The 27,898-nt window shown below is 40.2% G+C and overlaps 2 protein-coding genes across 5 annotated transcripts; both read right to left on the bottom strand.

The window, feature by feature from the left end:
- Window positions 1-8,065, bottom strand: smarce1 (SWI/SNF related, matrix associated, actin dependent regulator of chromatin, subfamily e, member 1). Of its 4 annotated transcripts, none has more exons than XM_037252758.1 (11): window positions 7,910-8,065; window positions 7,273-7,321; window positions 7,000-7,043; window positions 6,705-6,809; window positions 5,691-5,771; window positions 5,252-5,383; window positions 3,588-3,759; window positions 1,899-2,071; window positions 1,720-1,821; window positions 1,093-1,351; window positions 1-984 (listed from the first exon to the last, which is right to left on the bottom strand). In XM_037252758.1, the coding sequence occupies exons 2-11, from the start codon at window positions 7,277-7,279 to the stop codon at window positions 779-781; spliced, it is 1,281 nt and encodes a 426-aa protein (XP_037108653.1). In that variant the 5' UTR covers window positions 7,280-7,321; window positions 7,910-8,065; the 3' UTR covers window positions 1-778. The 4 variants fall into 4 exon arrangements, with proteins under 4 accessions (XP_037108653.1, XP_037108670.1, XP_037108662.1 ...); XM_037252775.1 differs by having other exon boundaries at window positions 6,711-6,809; XM_037252767.1 differs by having other exon boundaries at window positions 7,914-8,048.
- A 3,344-nt stretch (window positions 8,066-11,409) lies between these two features.
- LOC119123997 (insulin-like growth factor-binding protein 4) lies at window positions 11,410-27,898 on the bottom strand. The gene is made up of 4 exons (XM_037253545.1): window positions 27,037-27,898; window positions 20,434-20,597; window positions 15,696-15,821; window positions 11,410-13,533 (listed from the first exon to the last, which is right to left on the bottom strand). Exons 1-4 carry the CDS (start codon window positions 27,392-27,394, stop codon window positions 13,396-13,398), a joined length of 786 nt encoding a protein of 261 aa, XP_037109440.1. The 5' UTR covers window positions 27,395-27,898; the 3' UTR covers window positions 11,410-13,395.

Raw genomic sequence — 27,898 nt, 5'->3', positions numbered from 1 at the left:
TGTTTTTAGAATAAAAACGTTTATTGGCAGAAATGTGTACAAGAAAAAACATTTAAAATTGCATTTTCTGGACTGTTCATGCTGTTGTATGACAACATGGATGAGCTATTCTTATCCAAGCAAACCTCATCAATATCTTAGTAAGTTTAGATTTGAGCATGTTCTGCTCTCGACTTGACTGACAGCTACCAAACTTGAGAATACTTGTGATCATCTGATCATTGTACAGCACAGATGACTGAGTGATATATCTAAAACCTTTAGATGGACTAGGATAACAAAAATATAACAAATGAAAAACAAGCGCGATAGTTGGCATCACTATACTACTAGCGACCCCTCACACACACAAAAATACTCTCACAGTCACCATAACACCAATACTGGTAGTGAACAATGTCTACTGCTAAGATCACACGAGGCCTAAGGAAAAACTAAGAGTTATTCGGAATTGAAACATGCAAAAATAACAATTACACTACCAAACATTGTTACATACATAACAATTGATTCACATGAAGTTGTTTAACATGTTATAAGAGTTATGAAACTATATTTGCTTAAGTGGGCCTAGATCAGTTCTTTCTGTGGATTGGTTACTTTGGGCAGGCTCCTGTGGCACACACACTACTTTTCAAACAACAATGAATTTGCTGACTTCTGCTGCAAAGAGCATCTCTTATGCCTGCTTTCGGGGCGGGGAGGAGATAATAGATGGTTAACTTCATGAGCGTCCATAAGAGGAAAAAGGCGGTTAGTTCCGACACAGGGGTGTGACTCAGTGGGTTGATCTTGCCCTGCTGGAAGCCTCAGATGGCTCACTGGTCAAAGCATCTTCTGTCTGAGCAGAAGTGGTTTCAGAACCTGTGTTACTGTCACTGGTTCCCTCCTCCATGGCTCCTTCGAGGACACTTTCCTTGTCCTCTGAAGCGCCCTCTTCGCTGCCGGGTTGTTCCTGAAGTTCCTCCGCAGCCTTCGGCTTCCCTGCAAAAGTGAAAGAGTGGGAAAAGAACATTAAAACATAAACAGTGATAGAAAATAGGGCTTGTTCTGTGAGCCAGACATAATCATCTGACTGGTTACATGGCTCACCTGATGGATCTTTGGAGACAAACTCACTGTTCTCAGCTGCCTTATTGGCACTTTCACCGAGGGGATTTGGCTGTGATTTGCCATGTTTTTCTTCTTCTGTTGCTGCTGCTGCTGCTGGGCCACAAGTGGGAGCCTCTTTTGTTCCTCGGTCACCTGCATCTTTCTCCCGTTCGGCCATCCGTTTGCGGGCTGCCTCTTCTGCTGCAGAGATTTCTGCAGAAATTTTCTCCATATCCACTTCTACTTTCATACAGCAAAGCTGGAAGAAAAATAAGATACAGAATGAGTATCATTCAAAACATCTGGATTGTCAAAAACCTTTTACTCTTTGGAGGAGCCTCATGTTTTGATAATTCTAACGTTATCCATAAAAGGAGGCAAATGGCACCACCTATTGTAAGCTGTTGATAATGCACCCACAAATGCAGCAATTCATTTTGGAGTAAACAATGTTAGATTACAGCTTTGTGACTGCCACATGTGGATAAAATTAACAGAATCTTGTGGCTCGGGGCAGATGTAGCCTGGCACTTAACCAGAGCTCCTCACTGTACAGTTTATTAAACATGCAAAATGAGCTTGGCGTGGGAACGTTTCACCACTGTTTGATGTAAAAAGAGGCCATACTCTTTTGAGCTCATTTGTGAACGAATCTGTGGCTTCAATGAATTTTCGTTTCTTATCCTGGTGGCGGTCTTCAATTTGAAGCAACTCTGCTTCCAGCTTTCTCTGTGGTAGGAGACAACCGTTACCAAATACTACCAACATTCTGGACCTACGTATAAAAGTCCAAAACGTGATCATACCTGGTGAACCATCAAAGACTGGACCTGACGCTTAAGGACTTGCATACGGGCAGTTGTGACTACAGAGCGCACATCAGGCACTACGCTCTCACTGAGAATCTCACTGATCAGACGGTGGTTGCGCTGGAAACGGGCTGCTGCAGAGTGCTTTATTGAAAATCCATCATCGTAATCTAGAAAAACATGAAAAAGCTGCATGTTAAGTACAGCCTCAAAAGTGTATTTTCAAAGCTGTGCAAACAATTGACTGAGCAACATATTAACGCAAAACTGACCTTCTACAACACAAGTGTCAAACTCAAGGCCCGTGTGTCATTCCTAGAATTGTAAATTGTCTTCACTTTTAATGATAATTTTTTTTTTTTTTAATATTTGACCAATATGATATTCGTCTGATTTGAAAACGAGTTTGTTTTGTAGCTTTTACTGTATATAACATGAGGTGCTCATACATTTATTTGGGTTGACAGTCATAATGGCCCTCCGAAAGAAGCTATGACTACAATGCGGCCCGCAACAAAAATGAGTTTGACACACCTGTTCTACAGCTATCTGATATGTTATGACATGTTCAGTGTTGAAATATGGTATGAAATTTAGTTGCCATAAAGCGTGCCTTTTTGGCAACCCAGAGAACGTATATTAAAGTTAGCCATACTGAGCAGTTAAAAAGTTGGGGGAGAAAAAAATCCATGACAAACTCAGGCTATTTCAACTGTACCTTATGACGGTTAAGAAAAAAGAATGTGTACCAAACTAGCTAAAACAGGGGTATACAAACACTAACACTTTCAATGAACAGGTTGTTTTTAGCTTTCCATCAACATAGCCAAACTGTCCTACACAAATGATCAAGGTTTAGTGAAAACAACAGGACAGTTGTGCCATCTTACCATACAATACATAATACAATACAAACGAAGCGCTTTACAAGACATATATATAGAACAATAAAATAATCATAAAAACTACTATTCCTACATAAGCCTTGCTGTTTGAAGGAGTGATCAGACATCCTGATCAGTGTGCACGATGCTAGCTTGAAATTATTTGATTGGTAGACATCTTTGCTATTAATTTAGCTAAAAGTATCTCATAGCCATGGCTTCTTTTTAGTACAACAATGCACTTATACATAACCTTCTATGATTTTTTGTAAGTAAACACTGCACAAATATGAAACTTACTCATTTATATCAAAAACCGGTACTTGGGTTGAAATCTTTTCAGACATCAAGTAATGAAGCACAATCTGAATGATGAGGAGAGCTAATTGTACGTGACCAACAATGTGGACATGAGATCTCCTCCGAACCCTGGGGATTTTATGGCCTGACTTGTTACTTTCCAAGTGCTGTTATCTGTAATTTTCTTCAATTTCGTTATCTTCCACTGTCAGCATCTACACTCAGTGCAAGCATCATTTCCTTCACATGGGTGTAGCTCATGTTAACATATTCTTCTGGTGTGCGTGCGTTTAAAACAGGAACAAAAAGAAAGTGCATTTTGCAGAATATTGGCCACTTTGAAACAAATAATAGCCAAAATGAAATCACTAAAAAAAAAAAAAAAGGGAGTGGTGTCAGTGGAAAATACAAGAGAACAGTTTGTGTGGTCCCACTAAAGTAATTGCCACACTGTGTTGTAATGTGTGGTGGATTTCAAAGGAAGCTGAGTGAGTGGCCTTACCATCTGGATCCTCAGCGGGCTGAATACTCATGTATGGCTCGCCCTTATCCAGTCTAGACTGCCGCTGACGGCTCTCTTCTTCGAGTGCTGCCTCAGCACGGCTTTTTGCATTGACGTAGGCCAGGTAAGCTGGCGAGTTGTGATAGGCCTTCATGCTTTCATTATATTCAATCTATGTTGGAGATGACAAGAATTACAAGGAGAAGGCAAGCAAGCACACACCAGCTAAAATCAAGATAAGAAAAGAGGTTATGCGGGATTGTTATACAGGAAGCAATGAGGACTGGAGGGACCCGCAACTTCCGGAGACACGTCATTCTACACAAGCCCAATCAAATATTTTTGTGATATAAAACTTGAGACCGAGGCCATTTGCCCACTTATGACCTGCACAACACAACTGAAAGAAAAGCATTTCAGAAAGGGGAACAAGGAATAATGTGGTTGCAAATTGTGAACACCCTCTTATAACAGGTCGCGTTCAGAATTGACCAATCACATTCAAACTCGTGTTAAATGGGAGCCGACATCTGGCGCAGTTCCACTCATTAACCCCAAAGGTTTACATTTTCAGGCTTTTCTTGACATTTAGGAGACACATCCTACAGAACAATACAACTTTTTTTACATAGTGCATTTTACAACAGCTGCAATAAAACACTTCACATATAACATTGGGACAACCACAAAGATCGTGAAAACACAAAATAATATACAGTACTTTACAATAACGCGGTCAGTCGCGAGCCAAATAAAAATTATTTTTAAAAACAAAGGACTTGCCTCACATTTTAGGGGAGGTAATTCCAGAGTTAGTTTTAATCAATTTGGGGTGGGGGGGGTAGTAATATTGCATTGGCAACAGTTTTTGCTGCCATAATTGTAGTCCGGCTGAAATCTTTTAAATGGAATATGTAGGCCTTTGGCAAAATTATTCATTTTAACTACAGTGAGATGTTCTTTCTACAGAACAATCACAGCAGCAATTGAATATGAAAATATAGTCTACCACTTGTTTTCCGCTTGTTCCCTCCCGCTACCTACGCAAGTAGATTTGTATTGGCTGGCTTCAGCCTGTCGATCAACGCCAGGTCATGTGACTGATATCATCCTAATTTCAATGTTAACATCTTGAATGTTCATGTCGATTTCAGTACGATAACAATATATCATCCAGCCCTAAATTGCAAACACAACAAACCAAATGAACATGCCTGCACTGAAGCAAAGTAGTGGCAACATCATGCTTTTGAACTGGGGTATTAGTAAAAATGGAAGGAATTCTAAAGTTTTAAATATCAGCCAGTGTTAGTTCAAAGTGTTCAGGTTTCTGCTAGAAGGCAAAAAAGATGTCGGGAACAGATTACTAGAATATGTGAACTTTTACGTGGGGAACATTGCAGTTGTGTGTTGACTCCCATTTACCAGAGATTGAATATAAATTAGTTTCTCCAGTTATATCAGGATTTAATGTTGTGTAGCTACCATCCTTTTTTACTCCAGATGAGTTATGCAAGTGTTAGATCATCTTATTTTATTGCGGTAATTTATATCACACACACAAAAAAAGATTTGAACATGGGTGTGTAGAGGTTTTATATTCACTGTATCTTGTTGTCATCAGTCATGAAAGACCCACAAACATTCTTTGTAAAACAACCAACCTTCTCTGCTTCGTAGTCATTCAAATAATCCTGTTTCTCCTCATCAGTGAGGTCCCTCCACATGCCACCGATTATCTTCCCAATTTCCCATAGCTTCAGATCGGGATTGGAGGCTTTTACTTGATCCCAAACCTGGTGATGAGAACCAGACATGGGCGTGGGATTGGGTTGGGTTGGAGGGGCTATAAGTGGTTATCTCTTTGCAGAGAGGTCACAAACCAGAGGAGGCCGTGTGCTTTAAGCTCCATCTCCAAAGTTGATAAAGGACTATCCTGTGTGTGTACTGGCTAAATTTTAAAACACCTACCTTGATAAGCAACACTGACATTTCAAACTGTTTATATTTGACATACACAAAAATGGTTAAAGTGTTCCAATTGCGCACATGATGAATCAATGATGCAAAACACAAAGATTTCACAAAGTGTACAGTACTTACCTTACGACTGTATCTCATATACGGCATCAGTGGCTTATCAGGAGGCTTGGGTGGCTTTGGTATATTTATTCCAGAGGAATTCTGACAAAAGAAAAGCACAAAACAGAGAGCTTAAACATTATCTGGGAGTGATGGGAAAATGAAGCTTCATGAACCAGCTGTTGTATTCTTTGGCTCCTCTAGATGGCAATGTTGGTTTAAGGTGACGGTTTTAAGAAATGGCAAGTCGTGGGCTTTTAGATTTTCGGTGAACAGAGAGTGCCATCTAGAGGTCTAAGTAAACACAACAACGGGGTCATGAATCATCTTGAAGCTTCATTTGCCCATCATTCATATCCGGAAACCATGCGAACTACATGACTATATTTGAGGGTATGCTGTGTAAAAAAAAAAAAAAAACGACTTGGAATTAAGCACAACTGTCACCAAAATTTATAATCGCTTTAAAAAAGTGCAGTACCACAATATGATAGAATAGAATCAGCTATGCGTAAAAAATTAAAAAGCACATGATTTGTCTGCTATGGGACATGACACCATTATCAGAGTTAGCCAAGCACAGCTTTCATGCAGTGACTGAATTACTGTTCAGCAGCCAAAATCATGCCAAGCAGCAAGTGAATAATTCCATGGCAACAGGAATGGCATGGGTTACTTAACATGGCTGTCAGAAATGCAGCAATCCAAGGCAGGTGGCGTTTGAATAAACTGATGATAAGCCAGTCTGCACTATTATGAAGTCAGGACTCAGCAAAAGCAGTTTGGAATGCTGTGTTTCACACTGTCTTATTAATATTCTTTCAAGAGAGAAGGTCCAAAGCTTCACACAATGTATTCAAACAAAGGTGAGTCAGGTGAATGGCTGCATTTTTGGGGATGCTCACAGGTTCTTGAGACAAGTGACAAATTTAGCAAGCCAACTTGCAGTGTAGTGTATTGAATTTACTGGAAACAAATAGATACACATCTTTAAATAGATGCGCATCTTTGTTTTTGCTATGACAATATTCATACCGTTACCCGACTGTTGCTGCTTTGGCTCCCTCCCAGTCTGTAGTTGTTGTAGGCCAGATGGCTGTAGGGGTTGTACCCCACAAATCCTGCTGTATTGGCCATTTGCTATTGGAAACAAATGGGACATACACAAAGGAGAAATGGCTTAAAGATAGGAAAGAAACCAGTAAAGATGAGTATATGAGAACACAATAAATTGCAGTAGCACAGTTACCGAAGCGGGGAAATTTATTAAAATATATATATAACTCAGATACCAAGTCATTATTTGAGGTTAAATATGTGCTATACTTACAGTTGTAGGTGCAGGGGGAGGGGGAGGAGCATAGGATGGCCTCTCTGAAAATTGAAAATAGGCCCAATGAAAAATACATTTATTTAAAAATTATAATCGAAACTTATAATCATTTAAAAATTATAAGCATTTCAACTCGTCTGCTAAAAAAAATGTATACTTACCGAACAGCAAGAATTCCCACTCGATTATAATTACTTCACATTATTAACATGTTTCCCAAGCAGTTTTACCCCCCACCCCCAAATCACACAAGATAAAAACATATCTTACTAGACATCGTGGCACTGATCCAGGTTTTGTTCCGGGCCAGTCCTCAATTCTATAACACACATTTAGAAATACGTTTAAATAAATGCGCATTGGCATATCTATAAGTTTTTCCTAACACTTGGAAGACGCTAGCGCTGAATGAGGGCTGGCTAATGAGTAAGACAATGTCATGCCAGGCCGGGACTTCATGCAATAATTTCGCACCATAACAAGTAAGCTACTTACTTAATGATAGCACTCAGCGCAATGATAGTAATGAGGGAAACGATTCGTTCTTGCGGAGTACAAAATAACGTGCCAATGCTAAGCTAACAAGCAGGAAAGAAAGACAATAACAATAGATCGATAGCGTGCGAGCCCTCGAATCGAAAGACTGAGGTCAAACTTAAAATCAGAGATCAGTAATTTACTAGTGGGGAATTGAAAGAGATAAGATGTAGGGTGGTGATTTATAAGGGAATTCACAATGTAGGACTAATGCTCAGATAACAGAAGCTAGCAAATGCTTGGTGCTAGCATGCTGACTTAGCTTCACGAGCGTGCTAACTAGCTGCACCGACGTAATAGCGTCTTGGTAAGACAATCAAACGATTTCTCGTCAGTTCTAATGATAACACGTTGAGGTGGGGGGGCAAACTCACCCTAAAAGCCGAGTCACCTCAATAGTATCATACGCTTTGACTCGAATGTTAACCGGCCAACTCGCGCAGATGGCCCGGTTTCACACTAATACGAATGAAAGGCGTTTCGATGAATGAAGGCTTCTCGACCGCCGCCAATCGACACACACCATAACCACACTTCACCCCGCCTCCCTAATTTTTTTTGCGTCGCTGCTTTCTGATGCAAGAATGTCTGATGTTATATTATTAATTGCTGTTGAAAAAGACAAGATATGAAACAATAAAGCAAATGCAAATATAATTGTTAGACACAACGTGTAAGCTTTGATTAGACTGGTTATATTTAGCAACAGAATCCAGTACTGTGTGTGGAGCTGTAGGAGAAATCGATGTTTCTCTTTTCAATGCTCCAGTGTTATTAGAGGTGACATGCTTTGCATTCTTGTTCACATTTTTGGAGCTGCTAAAGGTCTTTAGTTGTAATAGTGTGTTCCCTTAATATAAACAGCTGAAAGCTCTCCGGGATTTGCCTATAGCTCTATCCGTTCAACCTGAATAAAATGTGTTTTACTTATGATAATTGGTTGTGTTGCCTTCTGGTACGTTGAGATCATTCAAAGATCAAAAGAGGTGTGGGGGGCTGAGAAAAAAAATCAATCATTACTTAATAAAGTAATAACTTCTTAGAATTTATAATAATCAATTATCCCCCAAGTGAAAGTATAATACACTGCATGAGCATGTTTGACATAAAAGTTGAAACTATTTGTCCAATGTCCAAAGAATACATATTAAGCAAAAACATTACCAGTGATCACATACAATGGCACTATCTTAAACCAAATGTGCAAGTAAATGAAAGACTCCTACTGTCCCTCCCTTCCCAAACACACACGGGGTACAGGTCCAGCACAAACAAGGAAATGGGGATTGGATTGGAACAGAATGGTAACTTTAGAAGTTGTTTCTCTTATTTAAACTTGAATAAATAAATAAATTATTTCCGAATGTAAAATCTAATGCTGCAGGGGCTTTAGTGGGCCTACGCAGATTTCTGACGGGAATATAGAACCCACTAGCCCGGTGTAGTGCTGTGTTTGTTAGTATTTGTATGTCCGCTATGTTGGCAGTTGATTTTGAGAGGATTTCGGCTGCATTCGATTAAAGTGCAAAGTCAGAGTTCTCCCACTTACAATTAGGAATAGTGCACTATAACGCCCCTTTAAAGTGTGAGGTCAAAGTTGCAAAGTCAGGAAAAAAAGGACCCAGTCCACCAATGGACTACAATAACATGAATTCACTCAGCAATCATTAAACCAATGTTTGTAAATGGCAAAACGTAATTTAAAAGGTTATAAACATGTTATATATGCCAGAAGCAAATAGTCAAGCTGCTGCTTCTCCGCATTGAGAGGAACCACATGAGGTGGACACCTCCCTAATGAGCTGTTCTGAGCATGTCCCACCGGGAAGACAACCTGAGAAGGACACAGGATATGCTGGAGGGAGAGATTATGTCTCCCGACTGGCCCGGGAACACCTGAGGATTCATCCGGAACAGCTGGAAAAAATGGCTGGGGAAAGGGAAGTTTGGGCTTCCCTGCTGAAGCTGAAGCTGCTGCCTCTGCGACCCGACCCTGGATAAGCGGTAGTAAGTGGACCGATGGATGGACGGACGGACGGACGGATGGATGAACTTTAACATGAAAGTGAGGAAACTAAATAATAAGAATTTGACCAAATTCTTTATCATGTCACTATATATGTTCACTGCGGTTGGCTGGTGTTCAGTCCAGTGTGGATGCAATGTCAGGTGACTAACCCTAACCCAGCACACCCATGTATTTGGATGGCAGCACATTGCTTTAAGTGGTTAACACATCTGCTTCACAGTCACATGATCTGGGTTTAAATCTCCACATGGATTTTGGGTGCGGTACTGCAGCTTCCTCCAGCATTTCATAAACATGCATGTTAGATTCAGTGAATACTAAATTGTCTTCAGGGTAAGGAATGTGAGTTTGAAAGATTGTTTGTCTCTATGTGCCAGGCAAAGTGGCTGGTGATCTGTCCAAGATGTACCCCGCCTCTCATCCAAAGTCAGGTCTGATAGGTTGCAATTATCCACAACTCACAAACTGTATTGAAAAATTGTTTTATTGGTTGCAACAGAGGCAGCAACCGTAAGAATAGTTTTTTAAAATGCCAAAAAATCTCCAGATTTCACACTTGGGTCAGATTTGGTTGAACTAGTGAGCGAAGGTGGAGGTTGTACGGCTCCTTTAATCTGCTATGCAGGTTTAACATGCACACGCACTTGCACACAGACACAGGGCCTCGCAGGCACAGCTGTGGATGCCCAAGGGCTGAGAGTGGGCTTGTGACATTTTAAATCAGTCAGTGGATGACCCAAAAAGCTGTTCCTGTAATGCAGATACAAGCACAGTTCTTAAGCCTCCAGAGCTCCCCAAAATGGACCCACTTACTGGAACTAAGCAGACTTGAAAGTTTACACTGTGCTGGGCATTGGAGGTATTTTTAGAAGCTGCTGAGGTCAGGATATTATGATTTATTATAACAGAGGTTTTCCCAGAAGGCTTGCCGTGAGTATAATTAAATTGTTTTTACCATTTTTTTATAATGCACAACAATGCCCCAATAAACCATAGCAAGTACCCAATTTATTACGTACATATAAAACTCCAAATTAATTTATCGTAGTAATATTAAGTGATTTATACAAAGGACAAATACTGATACTAATACATAGTTGTCATCATCATTGTGTTGTCAAACTTGTCAGTTATTAAATCGTCACCTTCCTAAAATAGGAACCTTGTTTATATTTCTTCATTTTATTTCAGAAAGCTAAAGAAACGTGTGCAACTGTGCTAATTCAAATGCTAAGATGAAAAGAAATGCTTCGAACTTCATTCATGCATGTAAAACATTTTATTTACTTTCTTTCACAATTAGATAAATTGTTGTTGTATAAATTTCACCAGAGTGAGTTTTGATCCAGCATAAAGGTTGCTACTCTGACAAAAAGTACATGAAAAATTGCAATCACATCCATCTTAGATGAAAGAAAGAAAGAAAGAAAGAAAGAAAGAAAGAAAGAAAGAAAGAAAGAAAAAGATTTTCAAGAAAGTGTTTAAAAAACTAGCAGTATGTGGTTTTAAATAACCAATCTTATCATATAATTTGTTTTGAAACTATCTGTGTGACACAATATTTTTAGGCCGTATAAGACCTGATCAGATGATCACGATTATTGTTTAGAAGTTGATGCCAAGCAGGTGAATAATTTGATTGCTTCGTCACCATGAATCTTATGTAAACTGCTGCATTTTCAAAATACGTCAATGCTACATTGTATCCATAAATCGTGACCAAATTACAAGAATATAATTGCTACCAACTGCTTGCAAAGTCGAAAGCTAATTAACAAACGGAAATCTTATTGCTAAGAGTACAAAGTAAAAAATAAATAAATAAATAAAAACTCATGCAATGCAGTTTGTAAAACGTTTTAATTAATGCTTTACAATGTTTACATTTTATTCAAATAAACAATAACCATGTAACTAATCATTTCTCTGGATGCAAAACTCGCTTTCAGATTGTTGATCACTTCAGTGTTTGAATATAGCTGTCCTGGAGTGGACAAGACACACAACATCTTTTCAGCCTCAGGCTGATTGTTCTACATGCAACATGACTTTATTTTCTATACATTCTATAGTTATGAAATGTGATTACCGTTCAATACAGCAAAGTTAAGGATCAAGAGACATACAGCTTCAATCGTTTGTTTAGTTAGAATGCCTCAGAAAATAACAGCCAAGATCATTTGTTAACTTTATAAATGACAAAGGCAGTTGGACAGATAAAAGTGTTTAGAAGTTAACAAATAGTCACTGTCTATGTGCAGTTCCACATTTAATACCAACATCATTAATGTCTTTGGGAAGTTAGACTTTTTTTGGTCTAGGGAATTTTTAAAGCTGCTGGGTTGATTTTGCTCTCGCTCTCTTTCCGTCGAACCAACTTTTGTCATTGTTAACAAGATAACAGGAGCAAAATAGAATTTGATTTGATGAGTGAGTTATCAGTCACCAAGCTACGAAATATAATGAAACTTTTTTCTTTCCCCAACCTAACTTTATTTGAATTACAAGTGTTGTGGTTTTCTATATACAGGTTTTCAGAATCAACTCATTGTTTTATTTATTACATGGCTTTAAACCTTCAAGAAGGCTTTTGTGTGGGGCAGTCGTTTGCTTTTGTGGCATTTTCAAAGGTGTTTTGCACGGTGGGTGCTTGAAAGGCGTTTCACCCTCGGCGCTGGACGTGACCACAGACTTTGAAAGACTGGCTCTTGCAGGATTCTATTTGGACTATTTTAATCAATGGCATCATCATTTTCTAGCATATTGATTTTTTTTAGTTAGTATGATGTTGATGTGAGTGTGCAATAGCAATATAAGGAATAATACAACTTGAACAATGTGGTGCCTGGGAACTCAAAACAAACTGACGTTTTTTTTTTTTTTTTAGTTCTTGTAACCTCGTCATTTTGACAGTTCGAAGTTTCCGCCCGACAGCGACGTCATGGATATCCGCTGGACGCATTGAATCTGTATATCACATATGAGTAGCATATTTAATTAATGCTCCAAAATCTTCCGAGTCCAAATCAATCATGGTCCCAAAAGAAATACAGGTTGTGTATGTGTTGGAACAATCAATGCATCCCGCCACCCAAGTGTCATATCAAATTATTAGAATAACTATATCAAAGCACATACTATGTCAGAGCCATCTAGTATATTAGCTGCAGCTGGAAAAATAAGATTATCCTGGTTATTTATAGCACAGTATTTCAGGTCTTTTGGGACCAGTGTGCTAATGACAAGTCGTTTCCAAAAAGTGAGTAGACTGTTTATATTGGAAAGGAAAACAAATCTTCTCTCACATAGCAACAGTTTAATGTTATGTTGTTTCCAAACTGGTCTTGCTTTCACATTTGCATACTGCAAAAAGGGAATCATCTGCTAATGGAAGAAGGGCCTGGCCGTTCTCATGTTGGACTAATTTGATCTGTCAAATAAATGAACTGCACATGTATACTACTATACTAGTTGGTTTCCTAATCTTAACCTACTTAATACTAGAGAAAATGACACATTTCCCTCTTGTGCTTTTTTTTTTACTGCCCCCTGTTAAAGCACATACAGTATCAAATGACTACAAGTCATAACATCGCATCGTAGAAACAACACATGGCAAGTGCCCAAAAGACTCACATACATACAGAAAAAAAACGCAACAACAACAAAAGACTCATTTCAATTTTAAACTCATTCCTGTTGTTGCACTAGCTCAAGTACCGTAGGCCTCAAATGAAGTGAGACTTTGGGGCGTTTTCTTACGTAGATCAGCTCATAAGCACCAGTTGAACTAAGCTGCTCCTGTACCCTCATGGAATCCCTTGCTTTCAATCCCTCAAAGTAGCTGTCATTAACTGGTGGCAGTCCAGTTCCCCTCGGAGCTCGAGCGGGCCCGGCAGTCTCATGCCCGTCTTCTGATCCACACACCAACACTTTCCTCGCAGGCCATCACGTGCTGGATGGCACTGTGGGCAGAAATTACAGTCATTCTTGGGTTACATGATTAAATGTAGTGTGAAATATACAGTATACTCTGTACGGTAGGTAGGTAGGTAGGTAGGTAGGTAGGTAGGTAGGTAGGTAGGTAGGTAGGTAGGTAGGTCGGTCAATCGGTCAGGTCGGTCCGTCCGTACGTACGTCCGTCCGTACGTCCATCGGTCGGTAGTAAGGTCGAGCGGTACGAAGGTTTAGTAGGTCAGTTGGTCGGTAAAGTCAAAAAAACATTCCGCAGGTTTTGTGTTACGTGTGCCGAAAATGGGGCTAGGAAGAGGACTAATACAGTAGAAGTAAAAAACTACTTTTATTTATACCAAATTGAGTCAAATAAATATAAATCGATTTAGGCTAGTCAATGTACTTATGATATTTAGGCTGCATTTGATTAAGGTGAGTTTGAACAACTCAATTAAATAAAATTTAAAGGAAATATTTCGTTTATTTTGACAGTATTTAGTAAAGATGAATGCAAAAAACTTAATTAACTCATTACTAGAATGTACTTCGGTTAAGTGAGAGCTACATACGTACATTTATTGAATGGAAATCCTGCCCAAAACTTAACTGTGGTCATCCAATGAGTTATTTTCATTTTTTCCAGTGGTGGATCAATTTATAATTTTAATGTACAACATGAGTGAAAATGGACTGAATGATTTCTAATATTTTTTCAGTGGTGGATCAGTTTATATTTTTAATGTACAACATGCGTAAAAATGGACTGAATGATTTCCAAATGGATCAATTTATTATTTTAATGCGGCCAGTTTTTGTTATTTTTATTTATTTTTTCCCCAAACAGATGGTCGAAAATTTGGACGACCGAAAGTTGACCAAGATCCTTTTTGGGGGTTGACTACAACCTTGGAAATCCTATGGCAAACTCCGCACACTTCAAATGTGCAGTAGCCCCAATTGATTAACGCTTGTTGTAATGGAACATCAACGAAGGCCACGCCAAGCAAATATATATAGAAAACAAGAAACATTGATTTTATCCATCCATCCATTTTCAACACCACTTATCCTGTTTCGGGTCACGGGGGTGCTGAAGCCTATCCCAGCTGATGAAAGGCGGACTACACCCTGAAGTGCTCGCCAGCCAGTCGCAGGGCACACGTGCAGGAAAACAACCAGTCACACCCACATCACACCGTGTAAATACCGTGGGATAGTGGGAACGTAATTTCGATTTCTTTGTGTGTCTTGGCATGTGAAGAAATTGACAATAAAGCAGACTTTGACTTTGAAATGTAGTTTTTTGCCAGAACAATGTTTATTCATAGAAGCTCTTTAATTATATGGACTACATATCTTGATAAATTCCTGAATCACAAAGTGTTAGCTATTATAATTGAAGCAATGGAGATTCTTTGCATGCTTCCCACACAACATATAATAATGGATTTTATAGGGCTTTTAAGGCTAATCAACAACGCAGCAACTCTTCCATAAAATGTTTTTAGTTGTCCCTAGTGTGCTTTACTTCCCAGGACTTTTTATCGCAGTTTCTAACAGTCAACAAATTTGAACTTCTGCAGACAGGGATAGTTTTAAGCATGTTGCACAATCAGTATTATGTTAGTCTGGTAAGGACGTGTGCCTTTTCAGAGCTTTTCTATGAAATGCACATTAAGCTCAAAGCAATCTCTCTCTCTCTCTCTCTCTCTCTCTCTCTTTTGCACTCTCTTGCTTTCTCTCATTGTCTGTATTGTCATCTAATCTGAATTGTATCTTGCAAAAAAATACCAAAATAAAAGTAACTATGTCCAAAGGCTAACTGCAGCCATTGTTGCAATGCAATTGGTCATGAGCATCACATCAATGCATTTTATACACACTGTTCAGCTCTTGAATTCTGAAAGGAAAAGGGAATAATTTTTCATTACGATAAAAAAAATAAAATAACAAACAAGAACTTGGTGATCTCAAAGGATTGTCTACTTGGACACATTTGTGTTGATTTTGCACTCGTAAGGCAATGTTTAATCTGCTCCAGGCATGTTTTGTACTCTGGCTCAAAAACTGTTGATGTAGTTTGAAAGATAACTACTTGAGGTATAAACATCAGCCTTTTGTTTTGTATTATATATTAATAAGAGCCAGGAATTTTGTGCTTCATCTTACAAACCTGTTTAGTGTGGAAATCTCCATTCTTATCACAGTTGGGAATGGGAATTGTGAAGAGATCATCATGGGTGCGGGAATTGGACGCCAATCTGTCCAGTGCTCTCTGGAGCTCAGCACGACATGGAGCCTGAGGGAGACACCATTGTCAATGAACATCGGGGTTGCAAACGCGTACAAAACAATTGTGCTCATCTCATCTATACATCCACGGCTGTGCTTTCATCAATTACGTCAGAGAGAAGCTAATGAAAAAAAGCATACTTTTTTTTGCATATCTTATTCCAGAGTGTATTGAAGCCCCTTGTTAAAAAAAAAACACTTTTCATGAAATATTGTGCACACCAGCAGTCACACTGTAATTTCATTCTCCTAATTAGATGAAAGTTTTGTTGCAGGTTTTTTATACTGCACAAATAGTATTCATTCTATTGTCATGTGCTTAGAATCGTCTCAACTCTATGTTTGCACCCACTCTCTCATTGGAGATTTGTCTACCAATAATGCAGTGGACTAGTAAAATAAGCAAATCACTATAAAATACATTAGTCAAATATTTAAATGAACTGATATGTGATCTGTCTTTTATGTTGTTTTTCTTTTCAGCACCAACAATAAAGATGACAAATATGGGCTACGCAAATAACGATTGAGGCATGCTGTGTAACAAATTTACAATAACAATTTTATTCAAAAAAGCCTCAGTACCTGAGTCAAACTTCCCAACCATTCCCAAACAAATATTACACAGGCCTCATATTTACATGCCTGCACTTTTTACACTAATGTTGCGTGTTGTTGAGATGTCCGTTGTTGAGCAAGGAAAACAAAGATGTGGAGTAACAGTTGGTTCTTTATTGCCAAGATTTTGGGTTGTTTAATGGTGGCCAGTACACGAGGCACGGCAGCAGATGAAAAACAACCCCCATTCTCCAGGTCAGAAGGTTTTATACTGTCCGGAAAAGGCGGGAAAGTGTCACCTGACCATTTGGTATCTGTGTGTATTGGAGAGTCACCGCCGTGTGTGTGTGTGTGTGCGTGCGTGTGTGTGTGTGTGTGTGTGCATGTGTGTGCACGTGTGTGTGTGTGTGTGTGTGCACGTGTGTGCACGTGTGTGTGTGTGTTTGTGTGTGCGTGTGTGTGTGTGTCTGCCGTCTGTGCTTATGTGTCTTGGGAGGTTACAAAGCTCTGGGTGCTGTATCCGTGTTCTGATTGAGCAGTTATGTTTCTCTAAAATAATAAGAGGATTTCCACATATATGAACATGAAAAAGTATATGAGTTTGTCTAACTTAATAAAATATGTACACGTTGCTGTTTCTCTCACTTCAACTACTATTATATGACCATGCAATTGGGGTTGGACGTAGACCTTTATGTATATTTGTGATTTTTGTAAAAATGTTTTACGATGAGGTTTTAGTAAAAATAATATATTTCCATAAAATATTTACAATCTATTGACTATATACTGCTTCACCTGTTTAAGGTCAGTGTGAGTTGGAGCCTCCTGTTGGGTGAATGGCGGACAACACCATGGTTTAGTTCGTCGCAAATCCATACCAACACTGAGTGGGAACTTAACCCATCCTTCTTATACGGAAGCCAGGTGAGTGAGCCACTACACTGACACTATGTTAACTTTACTCGTTTTGAAATACTGTTTTTTCCTTTCTGAGTATTGGACTCGTGGTTGAAATCTTTCTTGAATGAACATGATGTCATTGTGGTTTTCCAGTCAATTTTTAAATCAGCACTGTCACGTCTTTGATGACATCCTCCTGGCTAATGACAGTAGAGAGTTTTGTTTTGTTGAATCTGACTCCTGCGTTCAATACGGTGGACCAGAGTATTCTGTTGGCTTGTTTGCAGTACCAGGTGGGCATTAGTGGCAGCGCTCCAGAGTAGTTTAGATTGTATTTGGCAGACTGAACTTTTTTGTGTTACCGTTGGTTGCTCTGATTCCCGCCCTGCCCCACTGTTGTGTGGTGTTCCACAGAGTTCAACTTTGGGGCCCCTGCTGTTTTTATTGTATTTTCCACCCCTGGGTTCCATCTTAAGAAAACATGGTATTTCCTTCCACTGCTGTGTGGATGACAGTCAAATCTACGTCCCGCTGAGCAAAAAGGACGTGTTCTCATTAAGGCCACTTTTGTTCCGCCTGGAGGAAATCAAGGCCTGCATGGCACTATTTCTTTTGGTTTGTTTGTTTTCACTGAAAAGAAACCAGATGTTATGGTGTTTGGTTCCAGTATCCCTTGTACATCCCATCTTGCTGACTTGGGCCACATGGTAGAGCTATGCAAATACCTGGGATTTTGGTATTGGTCGATACCAAGTCAACGCTGGAGCCAGTATTGCCAATAGCGATACCAAACACTTATATAGTCTAAAATTATAATGGTATTATATATCATTTGTCCTCTTAATACCATGTTTTATGAAAATCTAACTTTCGGATTGGGTTCTTGACCATGCCATAATATAAGATCCTCAGTGGAAACATACCTAGACTCGGTATAACGTCGCACATGTTGTAATCTTCATATTTTTAGTTCCTGTCTCTTTTCCATACTCAACGAAACAGCCATTGAGTTTCCTCTAGTCCAGTGGTTCTTAACCTGGGTTCCATCGAACCCTAGGGGTTCGGTGAGTCGGTCTCAGGGGTTCGGCAGAGCCTCCACTGCGAAGGTCCGAAGACACCTGATTTATCGTGTAAAATCGTGATTCTGAACTGGTCTCGCAAAGGCAACAGCAGAGGTCACACTGATTTGAGGGTATTTGTAATTTGTTGTGAGTTTATGCAGTGTGTTGGTTTTGTTCTACGAACAAGGTGATGTCCATGCACGGCTCATTTTGTGCACCAGTAAAAAACATTTATGTGTTGAATATGAAAAAAAATATTTTATTTTTTACTAAAGAGGGATTTGGTGAATGCGCATATGAAACTGGTGGGGTTCGGTACCTCCAAGGTTAAGAACCACTGCTCTAGTCTAAACAAACACCTTCTCCTATCTGATTCAATTTGTTATGATTGCAGTGATTAGCATTACCATTGTTACGGTTTCCTTTACACTGGCCTTGCACTGTTGTTGAGCACGTAAGAGGAAATATTGTACACTGCTGGCTGATAGTGTGCTTGGACTTAACTCCAAGCCAGAGGCGTAGCCAGGAATTTTTCCAGTAGGGGCGCACGCCCACAGGAAAAAAAATCGAACATCACCCACGCCGTTCGCTGATCGCTAAAACAACATCCGGGTCCGGGAGGCAAACGGTGAATGGATAACATCGCGCACATAGAATAGCGCAAGCACATTCGCGCAAGACCGAAAGAAAAAAACGGCATGAAAATGAAGAATCGAAAAAGCTCGATTTTTTTCAACCGGGGCGCAGGGAGTCCTAACCGGGGCGCCGCCCCGGCTCGCCCCGGCTTGGCTACGCCTCTGCTCCAAGCTATTCTCACATGTATATTATGGACTATACGTTGTGCTAAAAGAACACCCATCTGGTATTTGAAAATGTAACGTAATATTTACTGTAAAAAGAATTATTCATTCAAGAAAAGCGCATCGAACAGCAACAGTGCAAGTTCACGTTGTCAATACCACTGTTTTGCATACTTGCATACAAAGATTACTATTGCTGTTCTATTTGAAGTTGTAATAAAAATGTAACAAACACGCATACAACTGAAATGCAAAATAACTTCCGCTTTCTTTCCGCTATCCTTGTTTCTCTCACGCTTCCGCCCACTGCTGCCATTGGCATGTCAGCGGACCAGACACTACTGGAGGCACTCAAGTGGAGGCTCGGAGGTGATGTAGCCTTTTCCGTTGCCAGTCCTGGTCTTTGGAATCCCGCCCACTAAACATTGGGCAAGCCCCTTTCATGTCAATGTTTCCTAAAACACATTTTTATTCCATGACGTTTGACTCATCATGGGATTTAGCATCATTTTAAATGTTTATGGTATTTACTGTGTTGTCGTTTTTTATAAATTTGCTGCTTGATTTGGGATCGTGTCATTCTCGCTCAAATAAAATATTCTACCATTTTATTAGCAACTAGCGATCACAAGTATTTCCTGAGAGCCAATTTCTTGCTATTCTCAGAGAAGATACATTATAAGGCCTATAGGTTTTTTGTTTTGTTGTTCTGTTTACAATCAAAGCATTACAGTAATAAAGGAATCTTAAAAAAATGTCTATTCTCATGAAAGCACAATTTTTGGCTCTCAAGCACATTAGCCAATCATCTGACTTATTTCTGATCCGTCCGTTTGTCATTACTGAGATGGTCGATGCGCATTCACGAGCATTCATGGTTATACATACGTTGTTTAAAAATCGGTCTATACCTGGGCCTAGATGACAATCTATATTATTTAGTTAGTCTTAATTTAATTTCTGTTTTCTTGTTTTTTATTTCTACATTATATAGGCACAAATCATTAGCATATTCTATTGTTAGATTCGTCTAATTCCAAAGACTTGAGTTATTGTCTGTTCCTTGTCCAACTTCTAAAATCAACTTTTCATGTCTCCCTTATATATTTCCCTGTTTTCATTTTTGGGTGTAAATGACTAACTATTATGCGGTATCTCAGCAACAATCCACTTCTATTTGTAGTCTGATGCACTTCCTTGACATCAGTCATGTGCTAGAGTTTGAATCCCCACTCGAAAGATGAACTACTGTCAGTGTGCTCTTCTCTGAACGTGCTCAAATAATATTTTTGCTCACCAGCGCCGCCTTGGCTTCCTCTCTCGCAGTGTTGCTTCTCTGATTTGTGGATTTTGGTGGGTGTCGAGCCAGTATCTTCTGTATGCAGCGTTTGTCCTGTGGACTGCATCGGATATTGCTGTTGTTTGGATGCTCAGGGATGATTTCATCGTGCCGTTCCATCACTGAAGTCAACAAGAAGTAACACAAATCAATCAGTCAGACTTGCAGTATGTAAAATGTACTTTCCCCCTGTCGAAATACATGTGGTGCGACGCTCACTGCCTGGTGCTTCATAATGACTGTGGCCGTGTCACGATTTATTAGGTACTTTAAATGACAGCACCCCTGTTGCGGCCTGTACCACATTCACCTCTTCTGTGGCCCTTCAGGCAGCCAGCTGCTTCCTGAGGAAATGTCCCCTCCCTCTTCATCCTACATCCCTCCAGATGGAGGTTGTTAAAGTGTATTTGCACTGTCATACTGTAAGTGCGCACTGCTGTGTATGTGTACTTGCATGTGCACACATCCGCACTCATTTCACCTGTGGCTTGTGCGACTTGGCAGTGTTTTTGTTCTTCCAGCTTATTACCTGTGGCGTTTTATAGACTGGCACTGGAATCAAAGCAGGCCAAACCATAAAAGCTGTCGAATTCTTCTCTGCTTTCTATACAAAGTCCCTGCCAGGCATCCAATTAAACACTGTTGGCAAGGACAAAAAAAGAGAGGGCGGTTCCGTTGCCTGCTCACTCTATGCATAGTGCTTTTGCTTTGAATGGTTTTTTTTTTGGAAAGGCAGTAAATTTATGTCATCTTACTTTTTATAGGTTGTCATGCCTGCAAACATACAGAATATATAAACAGTTAATTAATGCAAATGTTGCAGTAAGCCTGCCGTGATTCTATTGTGTAAAGTAATGCAATTTTCTAAACTGTTGTTCTTGGTGTGCCTGAGGAATTGCGTCATTTCTATTTATTTTTAGGCTTGCCGCTTTTAATCTTCGCTCATCAGCACTTCCTATCACAAGCGCCAGCATTGTTTCAGTTGTTTCCTTCATCCAAAGTCGTTAATTCTTCTTTTTTTTGTCTGTTCATACTTGCGATCGCATGCACTCTTACTCGTTGACGCAATGTGATTTGGGAGTGGGTCAAGAGGGAAATGTCTTATTTGTTGCTTCAATTGCTGTTTTTCTTGTGGGAAGTCAACAATTCTTGTTCATTTATAGCAGGGGTGTCAAGCTCATTTTTGTCGTGGGCCGTATCGTAGTCACAGTTTCCTTCGGAGGGCCATTATGACTGTCAACCCAAATAAATGTATGAACGCCTCACATTATATATAGTATACGCTACAAAACAAACTGACAAATAATTCATTTTCAAATCAGACTATAGTGGAAACTTCAAATATTTTAAAAAGATGATTTTTTAAAGTGAAGATAATTTGCAATTTTAGTAATGACAAATAAATTTGATGCACAGTTAGTCTTCGCGGGCCACAGAAAATGATGAGGTGGGCCGTATCTGGCCCCCGGACCTTGAGTTTGACACGTGTGATTTAGAGCCTAGTTGTGGAATGATACACAACCAGTAACTGCTCCGAAGCAAAGAGGCCCTCAGTCCATTCCATTGATTGACTCGATAGTTCTGATACAAGTCCTACAAAAAATATTTCCGGTCACTTAAAAGAAGCGCACCATGATGTTTTCGATTTGATTGATAAATGTTAAAAACCAATGGAAGGTCAATGTGTGTTTTCACCCAGCACTCTACCAGACGCTTTCCTCACATCTGACCAAATAACTCTACAATTGGTTTAAAACCAAATGACCCAGGACAGCTGTGGTAGCCTGGGCCAAAGGTCAGCTCTCTGAGAATATGTTACTCATCAGCCCTCTTTGTGATGTCCACCTCGAATCCCTCAGAGCAAGTCAATAAAGCAACCAGACCACCCTAAAAGTAAGGCTAGGTAAAGTTAATATATTTCAGTATTTCTTGGTAACACTTCACTAGAGAGTCCCAGGATAAGATGGCTGTCAATTATGATTCTATGGGGTTTAATATTCCTTAGTCTGTGTCTTTTATGCACAGAAATAGCTTGACATTTTAGCTTCCTAATGCTGGTTTTGTTATAAAATATGACTACAAACATCCACCGGCATTTCCTGTCTTAAATCAAATTATTATTTAATTGTATCACGCATGTGTGCATGATTTTCCACAGCGCTTATTCGAGTCAGGGTCGCAAGCAGCCCAAGCCTGTCCCAGCAGACATCAGGAAATAGGCAGACTACACCCACTCACGTGCACATCCAGTATAAGATAATTCGTCGCACTTTACCCACACGGACTACACAGAAGTTAGGAGAGTGAACCTCTCACTGACCTGTTTAACATTGTTCCAGTTTTAAATAATCTTAATGTCACAATTTTACGTGTTTTACCGCTCTGAATGTCGTGAATGGCTGTCATTATAACGGCCACTCGACCTGCCTCTGCCGTGCTTGAAATATGGTGTGTGGTTTGCTTTGGATCACGAGCCTTTCTTCTTTTCACTGCACTTCTTTTTTTTTTTCTGTTCCCTTCAGTGTGGTCCAACTTAATCTTGGTTTCATCTTCAAAGAACCTCATACCAGAGCTGTGAGTATGTTTGAAGCCCACTGCATTTACGGTATATGAAGATATTTCTTAATGTTAGCTTTCTCAATAAACTAAAATTTACTTTTGCAGGTTTGAAAATCTGCTACAACTCCTTAAGAGTCAATGGAATATTTTTCAAAGCTGAAAGGCTTTACTTCAGTTATATTTTCAAGTCTGTCAAAATCCATTGTGGTGAAGGAAAAACAAGTGCAATTGATGGATATGACATCATTTCGTAGACGGGTTTACAGTCCACATAAAGAAAAAACACTAAACAAGCAAATAATTCGTTTTAAAAAGAACAAAAAATACCTAGTTATATTTCTCATGGGTGGATAGAAATAACTAATTACATGTTACATGTACACAGGTTATTAGCAAAAACAATGATTGTTGTTGTTGTTGTTGTTGTTGTTGATGTTAATTCTCTAGCAGAGTTCAAAAGCCACCCAAAATTGTTTTCAAGCAAATGGGAACGCCCTTTACATAGTCAACATCAAATGTTACCAAAACAGCAATCAACTGTCAACACATCCTGATCCAAGCATTTCTAACAACACTTCAATCAAAAAAATTGCGTGCTGTAAAAATGCAATGAAAGCAGGGAGTTCTCTTAATTTGCTTAAGCCAAAACAGAATAGTAAATCAACAGAAAGTTTCAAAAGAAAAAAAAAAAAATGCTGCTACATTGCCATATGCTTCTTTGACCACTTCCCAGTGTTCAAGCTGATGCCAAAACAGAGATCCGGGTGTATACTGTGTTTTTAGGTCAGAAATCCACCAAAGGCAGGGCAGGGATGGTTTCTTTGATAGATTGTTGATTTATTCCACAAGGAGCAATGGGCCTACAGTACATCTGAAAAGAATTTAACAAGGCACATGCCGTTTTTGCACAGGATTCTTTTGAAATCCTTAAAGAACTGAGCAATAATCACAGTAAGTGAGAATGAATGCAAAATGATACATTAATCTTGGTTGCAACAGTAGATTTATCGCTGTTCTGCACCATAAAAAAAAAATAATTCAGTAGCCTTTCCATCCAATACTCCAACTAAAATTTTGTAACAAATTAGCCAAATACAGAATAAAAACTCTTGCGGATGGATTGGCATTAGCATAAACATTTTCCTCCCAATTGTTTGGGTTTAAGCCCCTGTGAGTTGAAAACAAACCATGTTTCATCAACTGCAGACCAGTGTGAATGTTTTCCCACGTTTAGCCTCCTATGGGATTCCTCTGCGTTCTGTAAGAAATCTTATTTATTGAGGAGGAAAAAAAAATGGTGATGTCATTTTTGTATTACTTACTATACTATAAGTAAAGGACATCTGAAGTTGTTGTTCAAGTCAACTTGAAGGGTTTTTCCGCTTTGCATTTTGAGTGTATAAACGCACACACACACACACACACACACACAATTCAAGTGTAAAATTTTCATTTGTGTGGTAATGATTGTCTTTTCCCTGCATTGTTTTTTGGTGCAAACTAATACTGTAGGTTCCAAACTCCTATTGCCTAGGGATTCGCTGTCTTTCAGAAAGGTCATTGTGGGATTGTTTGTGGATTTCTTGGTTGCAGCTCTATGAGGGGTCCCTGTGCACAAAAGGACAGCAAGTAGCTGATCACGTTTACTCCTGCGTAAGAGCCACAGCTGTAAAAATGCACTGCAGCGTTCCATGTAAGCAAATACACAACACTAAGGTATTTAAGAACTCCTCCATTAATATCAAGAGAATAGACGAGTTTAACACACTGTTTCCAAAACATTAGATGTTTTTTTTTTTTTTTATTGTTAATGGAAGTGCAGGGCTAACTCTTGACAGACCTTCATGTAGTATGCTCTTGCACTTTTTTCCCTGAGGAATTGAAGCGTTTCATCCCTTACATCTGTATCCATTTGTAAATATTATTGTTTTGTTTTCCACAAAAGGAAGAATTTGTGTGTCGTACCGGTCAAGACTTGATAGGAATGTCGGAGCAGATGCCAACACACACACACACACACACACACACACACACACACAATGACTTATTCTGAGTATTAGGGATGGCCAGGCTTTCAAAGAAGAAACCTGACAGGATAGCACACTGCGGTTGGGAGTCAGGTACAATGCAAACGCGGTGGAAATACTATATTGATAGTCTACATACATATTTCTGAGACAAATGTGCTCCTTTGACCCTGGCCAGCTGTTGAAACCTGCTCCTATCACAGATTCCTTCATGGTGAATTCTCTTGGATTTTAAAAATCCTCCTCTATTTTTATCCAACGTGTTCACTGTTGCTAGGAGTGAGGTAGTGTCAGACACGTATTCAGGAGATTCACCTCCTTGTTTAATAACGCATAAATCTCCCACTTATGACAAGAGTTTATTTTCCCCTTTTTCTCATGCAGTTTTACTGGCTCTATACTGCTACGAGTACATCAATCATTCCTGTGCTGCAGAACCGATTTTTTGCCCAGAAGAATTGATTTATTGTGTATTGAACATCTCCCCCACTTTGTTATGATCCTGAGAGGTAATGAGAAGTGTAGAGCCTAACAGAACTAAGTGGTCAGATTTCAGAACTTCAAAAAGGAGACTTTTGACCTTAGCAAATGAACCCTTGGCCTTTAAGAACAAGTTCAACCCCCCTCATGTGCAATTTTCAGTTACACTTCTGTTGAAAAAACTCAGAATGTGGTCAGTGCTATGACAGCCCTCCTCTTTTTTTCTTCTTTTTTTTTATTTTTTTTTATCATGCTCCAAACAGCTTTCCTCGTCTTTCTGATTCCATTTAGTCACGCTATGTGCTGGCCTAACCTATGCTGGCCCTGCACGGAGAGCAGAAGGCTCTCATTTCAGCTCTGGCAGAATGAGTGCTGATGAGCTCATCCTCCTGCAGGAGCTGGACGCGGTGGGCGATGCATTCGAAGGCTTGTTAGGGCTTGGGGGTGGGAGTGGGAGTGGGGTGGGGGGCAGTGGAAACAGATGCTGCACTGGAGATGAGTGTCCTGGGAGTTTTATAATGACCGATCCAAGTCTTTGTTGTTCTGGCTGGAGCCGGAAGCCCGTGCATTTTACCAGTTTATTCAAGCAACACGGGACCAGTATGTGTATGGTTTGGCTCAAATAAAAGAGCCACGGCCGTGACACTTAATAACATTTGCCTCACGCGGAATAGCGGAAATCAACACCACTCTATTTGTTTAGAATAGAAGACAAAAAGTGTTGATACTATGACATCAGAGGGGAGAAGTTAAAGTCCATTGAACTGGAAAGGGATATGCAGATAAGGCGTGAACGTAAAAACAGACCTAAATGGATACAGGAGGACAACAAGAAGAAAATATAAATTCTGTCTCGAGGTGCGTGATCCAGACGTCAAGGAGAGAGGCAAATTTGCAGCTGTAGGATGCGGAATGAAAAAGCACCAAGTGAATTACTGACTGCAGAGAGCTCTATTAGCCCCAGACTGGCCACACTCCATTACAGTCTTTTGATACGGCAGCTTTTATTGCCTCCTCGCACACCACACACACAGGCGTAGACGCTCTCATTCCCACAAGCACCGCAATGCTTTTCACTGCCTGCACAATCTCAGTCTCGAAGTCATTGGCATGATTTAGTTAGCGCACACGCACGCTTTTTAATATCACCGAAATGAATGCATGTTTTGACAAATGGAACTTGTAGGTCAAAGATCACACGCTGGAGCAGCAGATGTCTCCAGCGCGAGGTCCTCGCGTATACGCGCCTAAACCAGCATTCTGCTTTGGATCCTGCTGCAGGGCCCCTTTCGCAGCAAGTGACTGCAAGACAACGAGCGCATGCCCCCCAACGGGGCGTGCAGAAAGAGCTGCTGTGCAGGCTGTACCTAACAACACTTTTCAAACCACTGACAGGTAACCAACAGTGGCTTCACAAAGTGCCAGCCCACATATTCCTTGTTCGTGACTGACTTGAGATCATAGCTCTAGATAGGAAACAAAAAAGATAGCTCACCTGAGTTTTCCTCCACCTCCCTCTCATCGGTGCACACCCCCTGGCCATGCATGAGGGAGTGCAGTGGTCTCTCAATACCCTGTGGCGGGTAGCAGCGCAGGCCGGTACCACAGCGCGGCGAGTAGACGCCACAGTGCGCCCCTTTCGGCAGGGCACACGTGGGGCAGCAGCCGCAGCCAGGCTCGCGCACAGTCTCCTCGCAGCTTTCCGGCAGTTGACAGCTGGCTAGCCTCTCCTCAGAACACACTGGGCAGCGGATGGCCTGGTCGGATAAGCACAGTGCCACTAGCATCAAAGTGGCAACAGCCCACAGGGCCCAGTAGGATGGAGCCACCGCCACACCACCTTCACGCACCATGGCAGCCTGTAGCCAATCCTATATGCACTGGTCAGTCACCTGAGTGGCGCTCAGCTTTAGGTCACTTTTCTAATTCAAAACAGCAGACTGGAGCCCAGCGAGGGGACGGCAGTCCAAAGAAACTCTTTGTCCAGGGTGGTCTTTGATATTTTCAGCTAGGGACACAATGCCTCGTCTGTGATGCTTCTCTGTCCCACTGATTCAATGGCACAGCAGTGAACTAGAAGCTTGCTCTTGATCTGCTCAGCTGACGGATGGAGTGAGGATCAGAACTAGGTTTTGTTGTGTTCAAATGAATATCCACCAGTGTGTTCGGGTGAGCCCGTTCTTCAAGTCCAGAGTCTTGCCACTTTCTGCTGAAACACCCAAAAATCACGCCCTCAAGTGAGCGGCTGGAAAATCATCAAAAGGCAATGTTTTGAATAACAACTCCAGTCTTCTCCTCTTGCTGGTGTGCAGTGCAAAGAACTGGCGCCTGAGAATGGCTCAAGTTGAGTGGCTCTC

Source organism: Syngnathus acus, chromosome 1 (assembly GCF_901709675.1).
Source record: "Syngnathus acus chromosome 1, fSynAcu1.2, whole genome shotgun sequence".
NCBI classification, from domain to species: domain Eukaryota; kingdom Metazoa; phylum Chordata; class Actinopteri; order Syngnathiformes; family Syngnathidae; genus Syngnathus; species Syngnathus acus.
The sequence above is the reverse complement of the archived record's forward strand: the minus strand, read 5'-3'. Positions and strand labels throughout refer to the sequence as shown.

What these genes read in the sequence shown, in the direction of transcription:
- LOC119123997 (XM_037253545.1), bottom strand. Translation starts at nt 27,394, where the DNA reads ATGGTGCGTGAAGGTGGTGTGGCGGTGGCTCCATCCTACTGGGCCCTG. An exon ending in AGGAAGCCAAGGCGGCGCTG is followed by an intron (nt 15,822 to 20,433) that starts GTGAGCAAAAAT and finishes TGTCTCCCTCAG; the next exon opens with GCTCCATGTCGTGCTGAGCT. An exon ending in GAGATTTCCACACTAAACAG is followed by an intron (nt 13,534 to 15,695) that starts GTTTGTAAGATG and finishes TTCTGCCCACAG; the next exon opens with TGCCATCCAGCACGTGATGG.
- smarce1 (XM_037252758.1), bottom strand. An exon ending in ATATGAGATACAGTCGTAAG is followed by an intron (nt 5,384 to 5,690) that starts GTAAGTACTGTA and finishes TCTCATCACCAG; the next exon opens with GTTTGGGATCAAGTAAAAGC. An exon ending in TCACAAATGAGCTCAAAAGA is followed by an intron (nt 1,352 to 1,719) that starts GTATGGCCTCTT and finishes TTTTTCTTCCAG; the next exon opens with CTTTGCTGTATGAAAGTAGA.